At 39.6% G+C, this 24,299-nt stretch overlaps 1 protein-coding gene across 1 annotated transcript in view; it reads right to left on the bottom strand.

The window, feature by feature from the left end:
• The window catches only part of GRHL2 (grainyhead like transcription factor 2), a 111,793-nt gene that overhangs the window by 30,165 nt on the left and 57,329 nt on the right, over nucleotides 1-24,299 (bottom strand). The window contains exons 8-10 of the mRNA XM_012559693.2: nucleotides 15,427-15,585; nucleotides 5,528-5,615; nucleotides 4,865-5,004 (exon numbers count right to left, since the gene is read on the bottom strand). Of these exons, the coding sequence (XP_012415147.1) occupies nucleotides 4,865-5,004; nucleotides 5,528-5,615; nucleotides 15,427-15,585 (387 nt within the window). The remainder of the gene's footprint in view (nucleotides 1-4,864; nucleotides 5,005-5,527; nucleotides 5,616-15,426; nucleotides 15,586-24,299) is intronic.

Genomic DNA, 24,299 nt, shown 5'->3' on the forward strand with positions numbered 1-24,299 from the left:
AATATATATATAACGCAACAAATCATTTGCACTTCAACATTCTTCACATGTACAAATCAGTGACATTGTTTGTCATATTGTACGACCATCACCATTACCTATTTCCAAATAATCTCACCACCCTTAACAGAAGCTCAGTGTCCCCTAAGCAATGAGTCCCCTTTCTCTCCTCCCTCCCACCTGCCCCTGGTAACCACTAATAAACTTTGGTCTACTTTTTATGAAGCTATCTATGGAAGAAACCAGAAGGGATCTGCTATGTATGTAGGCCCTCCTGACCCAGTGATTTCTAAAAATTAATTGTGGAGCTTTTGTCTTGCTTGCTTTCAAACCATTTTCATTTGGGTGCAGAACAATACCTGAGTTTGGATCAAGCTTTTGCATATTCACTTCAACAGTAGCCTCTGATTCTAATGCATTTGGTCACTGCCCCTGCCCCTGCAACCTGGGAGAGAAATAGCTGCGCCTAGATCTACGACCTCCCCACAGACTTTTCTCAAAGGCTCTTGGCAGCTCTTGGGATGCTGCGAAGCCTAGATCTAGTTATGTAACAAAACTCTGGTTACCTGGAACTCTCTGGGAATGAATCACTCTAGTCATTAGCTCAGATTTCCACTAGAACTTTTTCCTCTTTGGATTTTTTCATGTCTATTGTTGAATTGTATAGTTTATTTCTTCTTGAACAGAAAACAGTGAAAGTATGTTGTTTTTTCCCCACAAGTTTCAGTGTGGCATCCTGAGCCTGTCACTGTGACATACTGGAAATAGGACAGTTCATTTAGGTGCACCTGGAGTGACCTGCATAAGAGAGGGAGCGTGGGCCAGAGCAATGGCCACACAACTGGATTTTTTAAAATAAGTTCCTGATGGTGACTTGTTTTTTGCTTGTTTCTTTAAATATAGCATAAAGCATGACCTAATGACCTGGCAGTAGGACCAAAAGCTCTCCGCAAAATTGTTGGTGACCCAAAGATGGAAGCAGCCTTCTCTGAAGTGGTTTGCTGCCCTCCTGAATGGCTTCGACTTCACTGTCCCTCTCACTGTCCTTGCGTTGTCATTTCTCCCTCTCTAACGTAATGACCCACTGCTTTCTCCCTGCTGGTGGCTGGCTCTTTGCACTGACTTAATTTTTAGACAGTGTTTCTCAAACTTCGGAGTGCATAAAAGGTGTCTGGAGACCTTGTCAGCGTGCACTTTCCTAGGCCCCGCTTCAGAGATTTTAACTGGAAAGGCCTGGAATGAAACTCAAGAATCTGAGTTCTTATCAAGAACTCTGTTTGATTTTGGGGGAAGACTGCTTACAAGTCACTGTTTGAGAAAATGTTCTTGAGGGTGTGAGGGAGGAGTGGTGCCCTCCTTGGGCTCAGGGCCGCGAGGAAGTCTTGTGTGTGCGAAGTATACATTATCCAACTGAGGATGTTGCTACATCCCACCATTCTTCCCAAGCTCCCCTTGCCGCCCGTCTTTTAAAGGCAGCACCCTCACAAGCAATGGTGAACATCAGGGCTTTAATGTGAGCGTGAGATAGCAGGTGGCCATAGTGCCTGCACATTACATTCATTCCCTCATAATAGTTTTTCAAAAGTCTCTGTAGAATATTCTGATCTGCATGTGAATTGAAACAATGGAGGCTGACCAGAAAACACCGCGTCCTCAGGTGAATTGGAATCACTGTGCCATAGCTGATGTGCCCTTATCATGGTTCGAGGGGGTCTCACTGACCTTGAGAACTACAGGGCTACCTGCCCTGCAGTTGTGTAGAGCTGCTATGTGGCTGACTTTAGCAAGGCTTAACACCTGCAGTGGTTACTGAGATGCACACTATCGCTAGCCTCCCTTCTCCTTCAGATAAAAATGTCCCATCTTATGACCGGCTACTGCTGGCTCTTGTTGTGTATATCAAAGTCGGCCAATCCCTGCCCTATCCTCACTTTCAACACAGTGACTACTGCTGTCTTTCCTCCTCTTTTTCAGGTTCTCTTGCCTCTGGACCGATCTCCCAGGCCTCTAAGAAAAGTCAGCCTTTTAGGAGACCCAGCCAAACCCTGCAAGGCCATGCAAGTTGATTAACGACAGAATAGTCACAGGTTGTTCTTGAGCACAGCTGGGTGTGTTCTTTTGTTGCTTGGGGCTCAAGGCAGACTCCCTCACAGGCTCCCATAACTCTGGATCTGAGGCATGGGGTAAGCCTCAGGGTTCTGGAAGGGCCACCTCCAGCTAGCCAGGATTTAACTGTAAGGACAGTATCTTCCCTGATTGCCAAAGGGGACGCTGATTGCACTGCTTTGCAGCTGTGGAAACCAGCAAACTGTAAAGGCTGCACTCTTCCTTCTGATTAAGCCACAGGCTCAGAACTCAGGACACAAAGGGGTAAGTGAGGGCACAGGCTGACAGTCATAAGCAACCAGGTTGGGTCATTTTTCCTCTTAAGATTCATTTACACCTTTGTGTATTTCAGAGAAATCTTGCCAAGAGAACAGGTCAGGTTGTCAGCTTTGATACGGAGTTGAAGCCAGAATCATGACAGTAACCAATGAGCACAGTTTAACTCAATTAGCCCCACTTCTGGAAGGTGTAAAAACTTAGCTCCATAAAATCCCTTGGGGTAAAGACTATAAATACACAATTCAACCATCCCTTCCCTGGAAATTAAAACTAAAAAAAAAACACAAATTAGATGCTGGCACTCATGTCTTGAAAAATCATAAAGTCCTTGCCTTCTCCCTTGGGTCCTTGTTCGTATCAAACAAGTAGGATAAGATGGGAATATTAAATTAGTTTTTTAGTGGAAATGCACTCTAAGAAAATGGTGTGGGTATTTTGTTACCATGTTGTGTCATAAATATCAAAAAGCTCTGCTTGTACAATGGCTTCGTCCCATACATATAATGAAACACAACAGCGATCACTGTGGGACAAAATCTTCTGAAGAATGAGAAAATAAAGCTAATAAATGGTTTCTCCTCCAAGAGACTAAGGCTAATTCCGGTGAGTAGCTGGACACTTAGAATGGAAGAAAGACTTGAGTATGCCAGTATATCCCTATTTCTCAAAACAGATATTTCCTCAAAGGAATTTAGGTTTAAAAGAAAACTAACCAATGCAAGATTTATTAAAACTCAATTTGTTTGGTGAAAGTGATTATATTTTTCTTTTCCCACACATAATTTATCACATAAAAAAATAATACTAAAGATAATACCAAAAGGGGAAAAAAAATCATCCATATCTCAGAATCCTGCTCATCAAGTGTTACAATGATTCTTGTTCCCTTCAAATTCAGGTATACACTTGGAATCACATTACAGGCAGTCCCTGGATTATGAAAGAGTTCCATTTCCTAAGTCTATCTTCAAGTTGAATCTGTACTTAAATCGGAACAGTTAGGTACGGTTTGTATCTAATGTCAGTCAGTCAAATGTTTGTCTTAGTATATAGTGTATAGTGTACTTTCTATGCATAAAAAACATTAAATAAGCACTTTCAGATACACTAATACATCTTTAACATAGTAATACAGTAATAATAATAATATTTTAATGTGTGTCGAAAAGTAGAGCCCATTTGTTACTACGAACCATTGTACATACCTCAAATTGTTAACATAATATGTTTTATGGGGCTGGCTTATAAAGGGTTGTGCACAAATTGGACATTTGTAACCCGAAGGGCTGTCTGTATAGACACAAATTGGTATTCTGCTTCTTTTTCTTTCCCTGACCGTTATCATAACTAGTTTCCATGTTGCTACATGGTGTCTATAATTTTAACTTTAATGGTTGCACAATATTCCATCAACTTCAACTACTATAATGAGTTAATCACTGGACACTTATGTTATTGTAATATTAACACCTTCATTTCACTTGTAGATACACCTAGAAGACGGGAATTGTTATATTTTCCTAGAAACTCATTTTTATTTTGGTGTGAAATTATTTACCTATTCAACAGAAACTGTTGATTTACTAAGAGAAAAAAGTGTTGATTGGGTCTGATTTAATCAGTGTTTTTCCTCTTGTGCAACTCTATGAAAAGGAGCCCTGGTGGTGCAGTGGTTAAGTGCTTGGCTGCTAACCGAAAGGTTATCGGTTCAAACCCACCAGCCGCTCTTTGGAAGTAAGATATGGCAGTCGGCTTCCGTAAAGATTACAGCCTTGAAAATGCTGTGAGGCAGTTCTACTCTGTCCTACAGGGTTGCTATGAGTCAGAATCGACTTGACAGTAACGGGTTTGGGATTTTTTTTTTGGCAACTCTATGAAGCTAAAGGAGCTCTGGTGGTGCAATGGTTAAAGCACTCGACTACTAACTGAAAGGCTGGCAGTTCAAACCCAACAGCTGCTCTGCGGAAGACAGATGTGGCAGTCTGCTTCTGTAAAGATTTATGGAAGCCTAGGAAACCCTGTGGGGCAGTTCTACTCTGTCCTATAGGGTCTCTATGAGTCGGAATTGACTCCAGGGCAGTGGGTTTGGGCTATGAAGCTATAGGCGCACCTCAATTTCCCTCCATTAGGTGGAGCTCTGTTATATCAGGCTAATCCCACATGAAAATGCTAACAAAACACAACAAACTTTCCTTACAGGTGATTAGCCTTCTTGCTTTCTTCCTCTTTCATTGCTTTGTCAACACTTTATGAATATTAGCTCAATCTCTTCTTCCCCTTAGTATGTCAGTCTCTGCTCCTGAGGCATTCATTCTTTAAAAACCCATTTTCTGTAGGAAATGACCTTGACATTTTTTCCAATGAATAGAATGCTGGCTTTAGTTTCAAAGTCAACACTGACTGAAGTGATTCTACCTTAAGGCTCTACCAGCCCCGTGGGTGGGTGGGTGGCAGGTAGATGTTAGCAGGTAGGTCATACCTGTCCTGTTCGCTGCAGGTTTGCAAAGTGAACATCAGGAATGAAGAGAACCGGCTGTGAGTGCAGATCAGGCATCGTTTTGAAGTAGGTGATGTCGCTCTTCTTCTGCAAAGGTATTGCGGCCAATTTCCCGTCAGAGGCTAGATATGATCACAAAGCCCATTAACAAAAGGGTTATGCATGACTAAGAAATCTCAACTGCGAGGCCCTAGTTTTGGCTAAAGTTCACAGTTTTCTCCTATGAAACTTCCTAAATGCCATAGACACACTTTAAAAGCCCCCATCTGCCACTGCTGTAACAGAAAGAGCACCAGATTACAAGTGAGAGGTCCCGAGGTGAAGCTCTGGTTCCCTCTTGCCCTCCTGTACCTCTGTGCACCCTAGCTTCCTTGTCTGAACAAGGAGGATGTTGGTCCCCATGATATTACAAAGTCCTTCCTAGTTCAAACATTCTGTGATCATGTGATTCTATTTGCTTTACACAGGGACAATTAGCCCAGTCTCCACTGCCCTGAAAAAGCAAGCCATCCTTTGCACATACGTAGTATTACCTGCAACCCACTTCTTTCCACCTGTTCCCCCAGTGGACCCGGCCCAGCTGGAGTCCACTGCCCACGCCCCCACCCCACCCTAGAGGAGAATATCATTCCCAGTGAAACTCACAGTTGTTGCACTGGGTCTGGGGGGCCTGGCCTTTCCCTTTCTTCCTGTTCTGCTTCCTCTCTTCATCTCGAATTTTTCTTTCTGCTCCCTGACAGTGAAAAACAAATACAATGTCAGGCATGTTATCAGAGCACATGAAAATACTGTCAGCACATAAGTCACAGGGACATGAAACAAAACAGGGGAGAAGGAGACTGGGCGGCCCCCTTCCCGCCCCTCTGGGGAGGTCAAGGCTTGGCTCTGAAAGCTTTTTGAGAGAGACTGCTCATTAGTCTATGCTCCATTTCTGACCTCCGAGTGATCCCACCTCTCCTAGATTTTCTCCTTTTTTGGTCTCTTGCCTATTTAAAGAACTTGAGTTTTGAATCCGTGCAGAAAGACCAGACCCAGTTCCCTATCACAGCAAAGCAAGTTAAGAAACTTTAGTGATTATAATAAAATGTCATAAGATGAAGCATTGACTCGTTAACATCCTTCCTAGTCATGAAGTGGCATTAAAGTTGAGTGTGGATTCCCTACACATTTTTTCCTTCGGTTGTTGTTATAGAACTTTTAAAAAATCATGACAGTGGTGGAAATGAGGGCGGGCATAAGGAAACTAGACAAGATGTAGGATCACTTTGTACATCCAAGTATGACTTTCATTTTTGTTTTAACATTTTTCTATGCTGTTAGAGATGGGGAAACCCTGGTGGCGTAGTGGTTAAGAGCTACAGCTGCTAACCAAAAGTTCGGCAGTTGGAATCCACCAGGTGCTCCTTGGAAACCTTACAGGGCACTTTTACTCTGTCCTATAGGGTCTCTATGAGTTGGAATCCACCTGACGGCAACGGGGTTGGTTTGGTTTTTTTGGTTAGAGATGGTGCTCAGTCAACCAGGTAGAAAAAGTTTGATATATCTGCCTCCTTTTTGCTCCTTTGTTCCTTTTAATCTGAAGTTTCCATCGGCATTTCTTGCCAAATTGCCAAACCCCATCCTACTTAACCAATCGACTGTCGTCTTGTATTTTTCTTTCTTTGACTTTGAAGATTCCCTGCTTATCTTCTCTCTTTGGTGAGTCCTCTATATTAGCTTTGCTATCTCGTTTTCCTCTTCAAATACAGATGTTCCAACCAGGTTTTCCTTTTCCTTCCTCTCTCTCCATTCTTGCTTCAGGAGCATTCATCTGCTCACATGTTTTCATGACTTTGTAGACACATGATGTCCAGATCCACATCCTCAGCCTAAACTTCCCCAGAAGTTGCAGATCCGCATTTACAGTGCCTAGCCTTGGTGGTAGCACAGTGAAGGAACAGGGAAACACAAACTGGCCAGCAACCTTCTAACCCTTTACATCTACCCCCAAGTGACACACAGAGAGAGATTTGACAATGTAAAAATGTAACGCATCTGTATGAAAAAGAAATCCAACAAAATTAAAATGCAAAAGACAAACCGACATATTTCCAATAAAATATCACATAAAGAGTGAAGCCCTTAATGTATAAATAATGATTCGAATTTAAAAATCCACTAACATTCTAATAGAAAATGGATAAAGTTCATGAAATAGGCAATTCACAGAGGAAGACACAAAAATGGTGAATACATATATATGTGTATGTGTATATGTATATGCGTGTACATATATATGTGTATATGTGTATATGTGTGTACATATATATGTGTTTATGTACATAGCGAGAGAGACACACTGGGTGGTGCAAATGATTAATGTGCTTATCTGCTAACTGAAAGGCTGAGGTTCGAGTCCACCAGAGGCATCTTGGAAGTGGTATACACACACACATACATACACATATATACACACACATATATATACATATACATACATATATTGTCATGGATTGAATTGTGTCCCCCAAAAATATCTGTCAACTTGGCTAGGTCATGATTCCCAGTATTGCATGGTTGTCTACCATTTTATCATATGATGTGATTTCCCTATGTGTGGGAAATACTATCACTATGATGTAATAAGATGAATTCGTGGCAGTTATACTGATGACATCTACAAAATTAGATAGTGTCTTAAGCCAATCTTTTTTGAGATATAAAAGAGAGAAGCAAGAAGAGAGACAGGGGGACCTCATATCACCAGGAAAGCAGTGCTGGGAATAGAGCGCATCCTTTAGACCTGAGCTTCCTGCACTGAGATGTTCCCAGACCAAGGGAAGACTGATGACAAGGAGCTTTCTCCAGAGCTGACAGAGAGAGAAAGCCTTCCCCTGGAGCTAGTGCCCTGATTTAGGACTTCTAGCTTACTGGACTGTGAAAGAATAAACTTCTCTTTGTTAAAGCCATCCACTTGTGGTATTTCTGTTATAGCAGCACTAGATGACTAAGACATACATATATATACACATACATATATATATGCACATACATATGTAAATATACACACACACACACACACACAGGACTTCACTTTAAGATTTGAATATATATAGTATATATAATATGGGGCCCCGGTGGCACAATAGTTACAAGCTCAGCCGCTAACCAAAAGGTTAGCAGTTCTGATCCACCAGAGGCTCCTTGGAAATCCTATGGGGCAATTCAACTCTGTCCTATAGGGTGGCTATGAGCCAAACTCGACTCGACGGCAGCAGGTTTTTGGTAATATACAATATAGTATGAGAGAGAGAGGTTCAAATTAAAATAATGAGATACATTTTTTGCTTATCAAATTAGTAACTTATTTTTAAAGCAGGTTCCCAATTCAGGCCCAACATGAGGCAAAACATGACACAATGGAGATTTGTGGTCAAGAAAAATATCATAAAGGAGATGGCTTTTGAGCCAGTTCTTGAAGGATAATGTCTTAGTTATCTAGTGCTGCTATAACAGAAATACCATAGTTGGATGGCTTTAACAAACAGAAGTTTATTCTCTCACAGTCTAGTAGGCTAAAAGTCCATATTCAGGACGTCAGCTCCAGGGTAAGGCTTTCTCTGTTGCCTCTGGAGGAAGGTCCTTTTTTTTCATCAATCTTTCCCTGGACTAGGAGCTTCTCTGTGCAGGAACCCCAGGTCCAAAGGATGCGCTCTACTCCTGGCACTGCTTTCTTGGTGGTAAGAGATCCCCAGCTCTCTGCTCACTTCCCTTTCTTTTTATCTCTTGTAAGATAAAACGTGGTGCAGGCCACACCCCAGGCAAACTCCCTTTACATTGCATCAGGGATGTAACCTGAGCAAGGATATTACATCCCACCCTAATCCTCTTTAACATAATCTAATCTTGCCTCATTAACCACATGAAGAGATTAGGATTCCTATTTATTTAAATAGGAAAATTACAACAATCACATAATGGAGAACCACCACATAATACTGGGAATCGTGGCTCGCCAAACTGATACGCATATTTTGGGGGGACACAATTCAATCCATGACAGATGAATAATAACAACTAATATTTACATGATACTTAATCCATGCTAGGAGAGTTCTAAGGGCTTTCCATGGGTAAAATCTGAACATTTATTGTATTTTTAACCAGATAATTTCAATATGCAATTTATACATCAAAAAAGCTTCTTAACCGTCATAGGGAGTAATTATTGACAGTACTTCATTTTAAGTTTTGAATTGTCATTGGTACTTGCTTTGGAAATTCATAGCAAGAGGCAGATAAAATATAGAAATATTTGCTTTGGAAGTCTCTTCAAGGTAGACTGATTTTTACTAATATAAAACATATACCAAGGTTTTGTAGCATTTTTATAAGTATCTAGATAACACGCAATATTTTCAGAAAATAAAATGGTAAGTGAACAGAGATCACTTTGTTCAAATGGATGTGCAATATAAGCAAAAGGCTCTCCAAAATATCAAAGTTGATAATGGGAACTGTTATTCATTTTTGGTTGGGTCCATATAAGACATTTTTCTATGTGTTTGGAGATCTGCAGAATATAGTATTTAATATAAATAGAAATGTGGATCTTCATTCTCTATATAAATTACAACCCATCCAAGACACATTCCAACCTTTGTCAAGCAATTCTATTTCTGAATTAGTGTTTTATTTGTGCTATTTCTATGAGGCAATGGTCTGGAATTAATCTGTTTCAAGATTTATATATGTTCAATGTAGATTTTTAGGAAATAAAGTCACCTGTTTATTATCTTACAGACATTCTTTGATACGCCAAACTCAAAAGATTAATTGAAATGTTAGAGTAAAGCACAGTATTGGTGTGACATTATAGGAAGAAATTTCCTGTCGCGTTCAGATATTAGCATGGCAAAACAGTTCTGACAATATCCAAACACTCTTGAGAGAGCTACAGTTCTCATTTTTGGATAAAGTTTTTGACTTCACCATGACCCAGGAGAGCTTTTATGCATTCAATTATAATGGAGAAACCTTCCCTTGAACATAACCTTCCAAGAATTCCTTTCCCTCCAATGATTGTGACCTGGAGCTTCTAGAAAATATTTTTTCAACTCTTATTAGAGTGCAAAAAAAGCATAGTTCCTCCAAAAGAATGTAATGTGCTACAAATACCAAATTTATCGTTTGAAAATAATTTTCCTCCTTTTTAACCTAAATGTTCACTACAAAATGTTAAATTTGAAAAATGTATCTAAAGATATCCTGATTATATTGTGATCATTTGCTACTTCGAGAGATGATGGCTATCTTGGTTTCTTATTAGATACTTGCATTGTTTCTCATAAATTTATTTTAAGAATGTGGCTTTGTTTCCCAGTTTTTGCATGATATATAGTTACTGTTTGCAGTAATATGGCTCTTGCATTTTATTGAAGACTAGGGAAACACTTAAATATAGATATAGGTATCTATAGATAGATGCATTTATATCTAGATATATAGAGATACATATTGGCACAGGACCAGACAACATTTTTTGTTCTGTTATACAGGGGGTCGCTATGAGTCAAAACTGACTCAATGGCACCCCACAACAACAACAATATATTTATTGTTATATATATGTGTGTGTGTATATATATTTGTTTTAAAAATACATAAACATATGACTTTCAGTAGAGGTATAACAACAAAAAAATTAGAAAAGGCCTATCTTTCATCCGCACTTTCACAGGTGTATTAATTAGAAATCAAAGTGGAGAAATATAAATAGTGCAGAATTCCATCTCTTTAAGACTCTGGGCTGTGATTGGGAAACTTTAAGTTTTGGAATGCATCTTAGTTATCTAGTGCTGCTACAGCAGAAATACCACAAGTGGCTGGCTTTAATAAACAGAAATTTATTCTCTCACAGTTTAGGAGGCTAGAAGTCAGAATTTAGGGCGCCAGCTCCAGGGGAAGTCTTTCTCTTTCTGTTTGCTGTGGGGGAAGGTCCTTGTCTCCTTTCAATATCTGTGCACTGGGCATCCCTTGGAGATCTCCATGTGTCTTGGCATCAATCTTCCCCAGGGTCTAGGAGGTTCTCAGTGCAGGGATCCCGGGTCCAAAGGACGTGCTCCATTCCCAGCTCTTCTTTCTTGGTGGTAGTGAGGTCCCTCTCTGCTGTCTTCTTTCTCCTTTTATCTCTTGTAAGATAAAAAATGATGCAGGCCACACCCCAGGGAAACTTCCCTTACATGGGATCAAGGCTGTGACCTGAGTAAGGGAATTGCATCCCACCTTAATCCTGCCTCATTAACATAACAAACCTAATCCTCTTTAATATGATCTAATCCTGCCTTATTAACATAATGGACAGCTCACTCCCAAATGGCACTATAACCATAGGCATAGAGGCTAGGATTTACAACACATCACAAAATGGAGGATAATAAAACAACAAAATGGAGGACAGCCACACAATACCAGGAATCATGGCCTAGCCAAGTTGAAACATATTTTAGGGGGATACAATTCAATACAATTCAATCCAAGACAAAATGGAATAGCTCTTAACTCTTTTGCTTTAGGGAAAACTAAAATTAATCATTTGCATCCCCATTTGAAAAGCAAAATTTTTAATCTCCCAGGAGTGAGCTTTTCTTGGGCTTTGATATTAGAGCTGCAAATGTGACGACAAATTACAGCAAAAGATTTTCTATCTAGTTTATTACACAAATTAACAGTAACTAAACTTAATCCACTCTGCTTGCCCCATGCAACTCCTCCTTATTGGTTTCCTAACCCCCATCTGACCCTCAGGTTCAGGATATATAAAGAACAACCCACTAAAAACCTTACATCATTAGCTACTTGGAATCAATATCAATTGTTTACCCAGCATCGCCACAGTTTTTTTGTTTGTTTTTCCCTATTTAGCAATAATTCGATGTTTTGATGTTTAAAATAGGAGATATTTTTTCACCCTTTCCCTTTTAAAAGTAAAATAACTGTAAATGAAAATTTATCATTTTATGTACCCTCCTTCCTTCTTATACTCCTGTTATTTTAGGGCATAGGTGATCAACAATATAACACTTTTCATTCATTCTGCATGTTTTTTTAATTGTCTTTGTTTTTTAGTATTTATTACACCAACATTTTGGGAAAAATAATTATGTAAGCATTCATTAAGCCCTCTCTTTCCCACATTAAATTCCAACTACCGAATTAGAGGAAAATGAATTGCCCAGCCCTTCCATCCCATCCTTCCCTCCCTATTTCACTCATTCCTAGCTTTAGTCTCCACTTCCAAGGAGACTCACGAAGGGGAATTCTACAATTTCTCTTGAAATATCTGGAATTAAATAAGAGACTTCAAAGACAGGTACTTTGTAATGATTTTAAATGCTCTCTTATTTTTACTTAAAATATTCCGTTTTACCACAACTACCACAGCCTCCACCTGACTGAGTCCAGTACAACTAGATGGTGCCCCGCTACCACCAATGACTGCTCTGACAGGGATCACAACAGAGGGTCCCAGACAGAGCTGGAGAAAAATGTTGAACAAAATCTAACTCGCAAAAAAAGACCAGACTTACTGGCCTGACAGAGGCTGGAGAAACCCCGAGAGTATGGACCCCAGACACCCTTTCAGCTCAGTAATGAAGTCACTCCTGAGGTTCACCCTTCGGCCAAAGATTAGACAGCCCCATGAAACAAAACGAGACTAATGGGGCACAACAGCCCAGGGACGAGGACTAGAAGGCAGGAAGGGACAGGAAAGCTGGTAATAGGTAACCCAAGGTTGAGATGCAAGAGTGTTGACATGTCGTGGAGTTGTTAACCAATGTCATAAAACAATATGTGTACTAACTGTTTAATGAGAAACTATTTGTTCTGTAAACCTTCATCTAGGGTACAATTAAAAAATTAATATATATATATATATTCCATTTTGCATACTATTTGAAAATAACGTTTTCTTAATATTTGATATGCTGAATTAAAGATACAAACTGATTTTTGTTGTTGTTGTTGTGTTTTTAAAGACTACCTTAACTCTTTGTTGAGGTTTTAAATTGTTAGTTGTCATTTTGGTAGTATATGTATAAAGTTATTCATCATTTTAAAGATAGGAGTTTTAGGATCAGGCCTGTATTTTCCTCTGGTGCCTCTACTTTTCCATTGTGTGATTGTAGGCAAGTTACTTGTGCTCTCCAACCCACTGGTTTTTCATATATACACTGACTTGTTATATTGGCTTAACCGGTTGCTATATGATGGAGATTGCCTGACTGTCCCTCAGATAGCTGTGCTGTTTTGACAGCTGGACAATTGGTGCTAACTGAAATCATTATGACCTAAAAGGCTACTGGGATTTTTGAGATATTTACTGCCAATTGAATGTCCCTAATCCCTATACAATTCTAGTTAATGTGCTTTCCTTTCCTTCTCCCCTCTAGTGATCATCTCTGCTTTCTGCTGCCACTATGTCTGTATTGTTACTGTCTCCCCCACCACTTAGAATTAGATCTATAGATAAATATATATTTAATGTTTATCTTCAGTCCTTATGACAATGTCTCTGCAGTCACATTGATTGTCTGAAGTTTGTTCTCTAGTAGATTCACCAAGAAGTAATATTCCCTGGGTTTTTGCTTGTTTATAACAGTTTGTCTGCAGTCTGTATACTTGAAAGTCAATTTGGCTGGATATAAAATCCTTGGCTCACATTTTCTTTACTTGATTATCTTAAATATCATTGTCTTTTGACATAGTGTTGCTGTTGAAAAGTCTGATGATAATCTAGTTTTCTTTTGCTTAAAAATGATTCAATATTTATTTATTTGTTTTTACTTAGATACTCAAAGGATGGTTTCTTTTTTAAGTCCAATAGCTTAATTATTTGGTATTAGCTGTCCGGGGTTAATTTCCCCAAGTACATAGTCCATCCTTCCAATGTGTATCTTTTTGCATTTAATATTTGTTCTGTTTCATTTTGTAGTTTTCCTCCTCAAAGATTCCAATTATATGTATATTGGATCTTCTTTACCTCTCTTCTATAAACATATTTTCTCTCCCACCTCTATTTCTTCTAATTTGTTAAAATTTTGCACCTTTCCAACTTGCATTTCTCTTAAGGCATTATCCATTATTTTTATTCACTCTGTGTTGCTTCTAGAGCAGTCTTTACTTCTGAAATATTTTAATACTTTATTTCTAAATTCTTTCTTGAGTTCTATAACTCACTTTAGAAATCATTCCATTCTCCATCTCATGTCTGAGTTTTTCAAATTCTATTTTATATTGATCTTCATAATGTCTACCATTTTCTTAATTTCTTTTTCACTTATTTTGAACAACTGGGCTACCATTTTCACCTGTTTTGTGGACAAGTCTTTATGGCATGCATTCATTGTCCAGAGAGTAGTCAGTCTGATCTTAATCTCTTTTTTCATGAGACATTGTATGGGATTCAACTATTTTTCTTTTCTGTTGGTCATTTTTAAAAGAAATGGATGGGCCAGCAGAGTTCTAGCTTCATGGCTCTCATGCTCCCTCTCCTGTTGTGATCCCAAAGTGATAAAAAAAAGTCTTGTATTTTCTGAAATCTGCTTCTTCTGTTTCCCTTCCCTTCCTCATTTTTATCTAGACTTTCTCTTTCTTTTACCCCTATTTTTTCCTGTCCTACTCAGTTTGGATTCTATTCCCAGGACTTTTTCCTCAGAGCAGGGTTCCAGCCTAGGGACAAAAGGGAAAAGAGTTTGTGACTTTTGAGAGTTCACAGGTCCAAGCCACTTGAAATCTCAGTTCTCTTGCATTCAAGAGCAAAATGGAGTCTGCAGAGCTCATATTCCCCAACCCCAGTTTCACATGCTGTTCTTAGATGTCCCACATTCCAGTAAGCACCTCTGGGCAATTTTGTAGGTTTCCTGTTCTTTGGTCATCAAGTGGCCCCGTTGCTTTCCTTCTACTTTCTCCCTCACAGATGTTAATATTACACAGGTCTGGAAACTGTCAGTGTTTGGTCCCACTTGTATTTTGGATTTGTGGGGACATCTTATCATCTAATCATGGAATTTTAAGTTTTGCCATTCTAATTGTGTTGCCTCTTTTATGGTTGGATTTAGGAAGATTAAAAAACTACACCATCTCTAAATGCATTTTTACTTACTTTATAGGTGCTATTTCCATTCCAAAAAATCCTAAATTAGATCCCATTTAACCCATAAAATAATAAAGGTGACTTGACATATTCTGGAACAGGATCCATATGTAGTAAAAACTATTAATCTGTTATTTCAGCCATCTAATTGAATCAGACTCGTGGCACAATCATGTCAGTCAGTCATTAAATCAGTGGTAAAAATGATTGACTAAAAAAATTACAGTTGACAGATAACTATCCAGACAGCTAATAGGAATTAAGAATAAAATATTACCACTCCCACTGTGATTGATAAGGTGATTATTTTGACACTACTAGACAAGAGGAGGTGATAAAGGGGAAATGTCATTAAAAGTAATATCTAATAACAAAGATACCTTTATGAAAAACTGTCATCTTTACTCACTTTGTCACAGAAGACCTTGATCTGGCAATAAGCTCTATGAATGGGTTTATTGCTACGATTATTATAACTGTATGTATCAATCTGAATCATCAAAGGAAGTCCTTTCACTCCTTTCTGGGAGGAGAAATCTGTACTCAGGCAATTCACAGTGATGAAAATCTGAGGAAGAGAAAGGAGATAATTCACATGTCGCCATAAAATGGTATACCAAAAATGCATATGCCATGTTAAGCACATAACACAGGATGTATTTCACATGTTATTTAATTATAAATTTATACAATGTTTTACCTTTACACTTTATCTTGAAGCTGACAGTTTAAATTACTTTCCTTAAAGTATATCAGCAAATTCTTACAATTTTTTTAAACTTGCATAAGTGACCTGGGAAAAACGATGTCTCCTCAACATATTAAAGTTCTCTTTTCTAAGAATTATTTAACTTTCTTAATCTTTGACCTTCAGGATAATAAAAAATATGAGATAATACCTTCCCATGAATACTATTGCATTGGTTTTCAATTTGCCTTTTAAATCATTTTTAAGATGCCTCCCTGAAGGACAGAATATAAATACTAACTTATTTTCTTGTTATTGAGAAAGTAAAATTAGAGCTAATGAAGTCAGACATGAAATAGGAGGGAGGAAAAGTATAGTAAAGATGTCACTCACCGCTTTAGAATTGTACACTAATGTATTCTAAAAGCCACTTCATCAGAAGTATTTTCTGACCCTTGTTTTATTTGGTCCCTGAACTTTTCATTCACCTTCAAACCTTTGAACTGAATCCTCTTAAGTCATAGCAATACCACATAGAGCAGCCCTGCAGAACGCAAAGACCCCTACCATGAGCTGCAATAGAAATGTCACTCAAATTTCTGATTTAACTGCAAGGCCTGATCTAATTCATTTCAAGCTCAATGCCTGTAGGCAATTTATACAACCAGGAATCTCATTTTTAGTGCCATAGCTCTAGAAAGATCATTTTAACTTTATTTGTGAGCTCCTCACTTGACAATAAGAAGTGTATCAGGGAGGCAGCTCATCAATAGCAGCCAAGGCCAGCTGATAGGTCTTAGTGACATGCTAATTATAGCAGCCTTGTGCACTGTGCCACAGGCTCTCACATGTCCAGCCACCATCTGAAAACAAGCGTCCAAAGATGATCTAAACCATGGATACAATCATTTCACTCATTCACTCATTATTCAATTCATTTGTTCATTCATTCATTCTACATACATCTACTCCAGCCCACAATGGGTCAAACACAATGTTAGACACATCCCCTTGCCTCAAGGAGCTGACAGTCCAAGGGAAAGACAGATGAGTAATTCAACAATGACCAACACAGAGGAGTCAAAGCTCTTCAGACAAAGTTGTACACAGAGGCCACAAGAGTATAGAACAGACCACTGAACCTGGAGGGCAATAGTGAAATATGAAACCCACAGAGACGCTGGGCTCAGAGCAGGGACTCCATAAATACTTGTCCATTATTGAGGAATGGTAGAGAAAAAGAGAACAGCTAAAGATGAAAATGTCAAATGATCCAGAGGAACTGAGTGATGAAAACTACTAAGAAAGAATATGCTGTGCCTGATTCTCCTACTGAAATTCCAGGGTAAAACTACTTTGCCCACCAAGACCACACAGAGCAGAAAATGCTATCCACTTCCCCTAGAGATGCCCTAACTGCAGAGAATTTTTATTCAACATTCATTCATGCAATAACTATTTTTAAGTGCCTACCCAGTTCCTGAGACTGTGCTAGGCCTTAGCATAGATGCACCACTTATGATCCCTGCAATCACAGAAGTCAGGGACTAGATAGGCAGAGAGACAATATGATGGTGCTCTAAGGATTACATTAGCTCCATCAAACACTGATCTGTAGGTTAAAAAAAAAAAAAAAAAAAGACTTTTCTAGGAGCACTTGACTCCTTTTATTGTTATTGTTGTTACTGACAACAGGGTTCTCTTGGCCAGAATGTATAAATACAGCTTGATGTCAGCAAATCAACTGATCACTCTTCTGAGCTATGCAGTTGTCTGTGATCAGGACCATTGGTTTCATATAGCAACCTGCCTGTTGGTGGCTGTAACCCACATGAGCCTCAGACTGGGCTGGTTTTTTTCACTCCCTCATAAAACCTGCTTACTGCAGCAGAAGCCAGAAGAGAAAGGTGTTCTGATGACTATTTCCTAAATTATTAGACTTCATGGTTGGCTCACTGATGTATCCATACATCATTCACAGTGGACATACACTCAGATAGGCAGGAGGCAATATTAATTGTGGCCCTGACAGCTCCCAGTCTCAACTAAGAGAGCTGGAATGATGGATTGTATGTATTTATAAGGGCCACTCGAGTAGGAGAGAACCACTGAAATAACAGATGCTTACTGGTAATATGCTACAGTAAAGAGCATATTACCTTGGAGGAGCTACAAAAATCAGTCACCCAGTAAAGATGGTCTTTAAAGGTCAAATGAGCTACCATGCACTAGACTCTATTGGGAGACACTTAGACAAGGGCCTCTTAGTAGGGACCGGGTCCTTAGTAGAAGGCCCAGTGGGCTCTCTTTGATTCATGGCATCCTGATTCGTAAAGAGTTAACAATATGAGAACTTGCCTTCTCTACTACATTGTGTTGGCAGCTCTCAGAGTTATCATAACAGGCAAGGATTTCATAATAGGGTTGGCAGCACTTTCCTCTAGCCTGGCTGCCCGACCCAGCAGCAAAGAACAGTTTTGGTGCCTGATGGTATCAATCATAGTCTCGCTGTGCTGCACCCAAAACCCAAATGGTTGAACTTTAACTGCAGTTCGGGGGTGGGGGATTGAGAAGGCATGAAGGGCATTAACTAAAACCTTGGCTTGGAAACTGATAAGCATTCATTTGTTTCATCTTGCAAACCCAACCATGTCCCAGCTCCATGCGCAGCAGGCAAACGTGAGAGCAAATTTCTTGGAAGTTTATCTGCAAAGCACTTGATTGTAAATGTGGATTAGAGAAGCTTAGGGAGAAAATCTGATTTCCCCTACCAAATGCTCATCCAAATGTCAAGCACAGAAAGTTCTTTTTAACTTCTGTAGGAGCCTGATTATGTAAAGAGCCCATAAATGAAGTGAACAATTGGTCTGTCACCCAAGAGTTATGAATGTTGTGTTTGTAGACTATGTTCAAAACCTCAGTTACTTGTTTTCCTATGATTCTGACAGTGCATAATTTATTGGTTAGAAAAATATTCACTAAGTCAGGTGTTTTCAGGCAAATGACAGCTATCATTTTAATTGTCATTGTTTCAAAGATTAATTCAGACAGAAAGATTTTTTTCTAAGTGTACCAAGAACTTTCCCAGAGATAGAGGGAGTCTCATGACATTTGACATTTTAATCGAATCGTTTGTTATACATGAATGATAATTCCCATTTTGCAGGTCCTACACAAAACAAGTGACTGCTCAGTTCGTACTACTTATTTGTGCAGTCTGCACTGAGTAAGATTCAGTAAAATATACAGATCAATGAATTGCTACATTAACTTGATTCTTAACTCAAACATTTCTTCTGAGAGTTTTCCACTAAAATAAGTAGACCTGCCTTTCATTTAGAAGGCAATTTGGGATTTAAAAATCATAATTTTGATTTGATATAATGTATTTATTTTCTCCTTTAAACGACTGTATTTTGCACTTTTAAGAAGTTCCCTCTGACTAAAGACTGAAAAAGTTACTTACATCCTGATGGTCTGAAACCCCGAAGAGCTCTTTTCCAAGAAATTACACGTGCTTTAGTCTTTAAATTATAAGTACGAGAACAAACGATACATCAAGAAATAATTAATTTTAACACTAGAACATATTCCCCTTTCACAAAAAATTATATAATAGATGCCAATTTCCCTAGGTTCTCTTCTTGGAGCTTGCAATTATTAAAGACCTTACAGTTTGTTTTCTTATCTTTTATCATTTGTCTTCCATTTGGATATGATTGTATTTGGGTGCAGATGTAATGCAAGTTGAGACAGAAAGACAAACTAAAAGTAGACAATATTAACGTGCAATCTAATTCTTGGCCATTCACTCATTTCCTTCATGCATTAATTCATCAAATATTTATTAAGTATCTTCTCTCTGTGCCTGGCATTACGCTAGGAGGTGGGGACACAGAATGATGAGACAGGCTCCCTGCCCTCAGGGATCTTGCTATTTAGTGGAAGATCTAAGAGACTACCAGATTACCTGAAACATCCATTTTTGTGGCACTTTTAGGGAATAATTTAAAACTTTATATTTCCTTATTTTCCCCTGCACATACCATGGTTATGTATGCATACACACAGACACACATTCGATTTATTCACATATTCTACCATAGTGTTCCATTTCTTTTAGTACTCAATTGGTTCTGCTTCTAGAACATGCCAAGCTTGCTCGGATCAGTACACTGCCAACTCTTTCTTCTCATTCAGATTTTAGTCCAATATCAGCACCTCAGACATGTCTGCTTTGAGCACCTCCTCTAGAGTTGCCTTCCTGCTCCTCCATCTCCTCCCCCTACCCCCTTTGCCTGCAACCAGTGGCACACTCTATCACATTGCTCTTTTCTATTTTCTTCATAACACTTAACATTATTTCAATTTATTTGTTACTCATTTGTTTACTACTAAATTGTCTGCTCCAGGTTGTAAGCCCCATGGGAGGAGGGCCCAAGCTCACTCTATTCCCAGTACTAGGCCATACTAGACCTGCAACAAGTATTTGTCAAGTGAATTAAGAGGACGTACATTACTTTTTAAAAATACATATTTCCCCCTTTATCCATGCTCTTGCTTTTGTGAGCAGTGCCCCCTGGAAGCTGAGATTGGTTTGAGTAGCTGAAGTTGTCAGGATAACACAGCAGAGTTAGCTGCTCTGACCAGATTCATCCTGAAGAAATGCTATCTATCTATAGCTATCTATCTGGGTGGCACAAATGGTTAAGCAGCAGTTCGAACCCACTAAAGACACCTCGGAAGACAGGTCTGGCGACCTGCTTCCAAAAGGTTACAGCCATTGAAAACCTTATGGAGCAGTTCTACTCCGCACACATGGGGTTCCGTAAGTCGGAATCGACTCAGCTGCAACTAACAACAACATCCATTCATCTATCTATCTATCTATCCATCTGTCTGTCTATCTATCTATCAATAAACATAAACTGAGCACCAACTTTATACTCAGCAGTATGTTAAATGCTACGGAGATACAGAAATCTAGAGCAAGGCCCTGCCCTCAATGGAAAGGGGAGCACAAGAGTCCCCACATTGTGGACTGTATATAATTAGATATTAAGTTGGATTATCCAGCCTATACTTGCTGTAAGAACTTCAAGAAAAGAAAATTCAACAAGGCACCCAGGGACGATTTCTTATAGGAGTCTTAAGCTAAGAGAAAGAGAGATGGAGAGATGGAGAAGAAAGCACACGCTGGCTCTGAAATAGTGAGGAGACCAGCCTGATGGAGGAGGAGGGTTTGTGCTGGTGGGGTGAAGAAAAAGCCTAAAAGGGGGATGGCAAACCAAGGTGCTTATATCCCTGCGATCAAGTAATGAATACTTGATGAAGTCAGTTGTATCTCTGAGGCCAAGGGCAGATAGAGCTGGGGCCACAGTATCCAACACCCAACTTACAGAGAAAACAAGCAAAGTGAGGACTGAGAAAAGGCCATCAGGGTCAGTAGCAAGGAGGCTCTTGCGCCGTTCTAGAGAAAAGAGAGCTAGACTTCTGGGGTGAATGAGAGAGGGAACAAAGATGGAGAGCAGGTATCTCAGCTGGGAAGTCTGACAGGGAAAGGAGGGATGGTTAGAGTTTGGGCGGTGGGCGGAAGAGCAAAGCAGAGGTGTTTCTCCAAGACGGAAGAGGTGTTAACACAATAAGAGATGAAAAGTGTAAGAGGTTGAGGGGAGAAGAAGTATGGGAGCTATGAGCTTCAGACCCGTTGCTCTCGAGTCAAGTCCAACTCATAGCAATTCTATAGGACAGAGTGGAACTGCCCCATAAGGTTTCCAAGGAGTGGCTGGTGGATTCAAACTGCCCACCTTTGGGTTAGCAGCCAAGCTCCTAACCACTGCACCACCAGGGCTCCAAGAGCTTCAGAAGCAGGGAGTAAATAGAAGCAACTCACAAGTCCAGTTTTGTGAGAGGAAGAAAGAATGCTTTCTTCAAAGCTGGAAGACAATGAGAGGAAAGCACAGCAAGAAAAGAAATGGTACTAAGAGGCTCCAAAAGATCTAGCTGGTGCAAATCCTAGAACTATGGGCTTAGCTACTTACTTAACCTGTCTGGGTCCCACAGTCCTCATTTTTTAAATAAGTATAAAACAATCCCCAACTTGGTACTGTGACAGTTAAATGAGAACATGGTTTTAAACTGTGAAAATGCCATGAAAATAAAAATAATTTTATTATCATCATTATCTCCATCCTCTCAGACACTTAGTCTTCCAACTGGTCATATTCGCTGATTTCCAACTCTTCTTCACCCCTGCATCACATCAGTCAACAAAGCCCTGTCCATTTTATCCCCCTAACTGCCCCTGCAGGGCAACGGTGTTCAGTGGTAGTTCCATGTTGAAGACCCAGGTTCAATTCCCATCCAGTGCATGACATGTGCAGCCACCACCCACCTGTCAGTGGAGGCTTGTGTGCTGCTATGATGCTGAACAGGTTTGAGAGAAACTTCCAAACTAAGATGTTCTAGGAAGAAAGGCCTCCCAACCTGCTTCAGAAACAGCCACTGAGAACTCTGTGTTTTGTTGTACACAGGGTTGTCATGAGTCAGCTCACAACAACAACTGCTCCTGTGAGGTTCTCTTCCTTAGTTAAATCTCCATGGCTCCTGCAGGCCCAGTTCTCCTTCCTTTTATCAGATTACTAAAATAGCTTCCTGACAGCCTTCTTTCTTGATTCACAATAATTTGAACAAATAGATGTTTTAATTGAGTGCATATACGTAAAAAAAATTGCAAATTCAAGAGTTTTTACATCTATAAATCAACTGGCATTGATTACATTCTTCATGTTGTGCAAACATTATCACTATCCTTTTCTGAATTATTCCACCACCATGAATGTAAACTCTGTGCCCCCTGAACAGTAACTCCCCCCCACCAACTCCTGGTAACCACTAATAAGCTATGGTTTCTATATATTTGCCTATTTCATATAAGTGAAATCATACAGTATTTGAACAAACGGATATTTAATTAAGGTGAACTGATTTAAAACACATTAAATCCATCTCTCCATAGCACTTGGGTTGGGGTGGAGTCACAGACACAGTGGAGGAGAGAGCGAAGGGAGAAATCTCTCAGACAGAAGCCCTTATTGCTGTTCAGATGGCAACAGTTTCTCCTATTCTACTCTGTCACTGGAACAGATCTTGTGAAGCATCGCGTCAGGATAAGGAAGAAGTTTGACACTGCATAGCAATGGATTGGGCTGCTTCAGGAAATAATAAACTCCCAAACAAAGAAGGAATGTAAGCAGCGGCTGAAAGATTCACTCACTCCACTTTTTCGTCAGTTGTTATTAGTTTAAACTTTTTCTGTTCGTGTTTAATACTTAAAGCTTGTTTTGAGCTTGTAATACCTGACTACGGCACAAAATTCAAAAGGCACACAAAGAGTACGCTTGGAAATTAAAGCCCCTCCTAGTTCCCCAGCCAACCAACAGCTAATTATGTATCCTTCACAGTTCTTTGTGCATCATTCTGTAAATACGCTGTGCAAATAGAAGTTCTTTTCTTTTTTACACAACTGGTAGCATAGTACACACAGAGCTCTGCATTTTGGTTTTTTAATTTAACAATAATATTTGAAGATAGCTCTCTCTCTCTTTCTCTTTTAAACAGTAACAATGTCTTTAACATTAGGTCATTTCCAGTCTTTTCATCTTATAAGCAATGCTGCAATGAATGTCTTTCTACATTTTTTGTACCCATATACACATATAAGTGACTGGCAGTGTATAGGCTGTCACTATTTTTACTCTTTGACTTCTAACTTCAGCATTCTACTGAAATGGCTTTCTTCAAGCTCAGCCTTCTCAGCAGCATCCTTATAAGCAGAGGTTCTCAAATTTTGTGTATATTAGACTCCCAGGAAACATCAGGGCCCAAATCTCCAAAGTTTCCAATTCAGTAGGTCTAGGGTAGGGTGGGAGACTCCAAATGATACTAACAGTTAATGCCCTTGGCTGCTAACCGAAAGCGAGTAAGTTCAAGTCCACCTAAAGGATCTTCAGAAGAAAGGCCTGTCAATCTACCGAGAAATCAACTACTGAAAACCCTATGGAGCACAGTTCTATTCTGACACACACGGGGTTGTCACAAGTCAGAATTGATTCCATACCAACTGTTAGGGTGGCGTCCAAGAATTCGCATTTCTAGCTAGTTCCCAAGGTAATGCTGATGTGGTTTGTGGAAGACCATACTTGGAAAAACCACAGCCTAAAGTATTCGACTTCGTTGGTTGTTTCCGCCTCTTCTTCCTCCTCCTCCTTCCTCCACTCCTTTCTTTCTCTGCACTCTGCTTTCTGACCACCCGTTCTTGCTCTGGCTCCTCTTCTTCTACAGTCTCTAAATGGGAAAGATCTAAAGTCCTATTCTTGACTCCCTTTTGCACATCTTCTCCTCTGAAATCTCATCCACTCCTGACTTCTATCCTCATCTCTTTACAAACATCTCTAACTTCTCTCCTGAGCTTCACATGCCCTGCTCTTCTTTTGCTTTCCAGTGTCTGCACTGGTGACCATCCAGTTCTTCCACCTGGCACGCTCCTCTTTCCAACTTCCACGTGTCTAAATTCCACCTGACCCTTAAGACAC

This window comes from Trichechus manatus, unplaced genomic scaffold (genome assembly GCF_000243295.1).
Source record: "Trichechus manatus latirostris isolate Lorelei unplaced genomic scaffold, TriManLat1.0 scaffold00009, whole genome shotgun sequence".
Taxonomy (NCBI): Eukaryota; Metazoa; Chordata; class Mammalia; order Sirenia; family Trichechidae; genus Trichechus; species Trichechus manatus.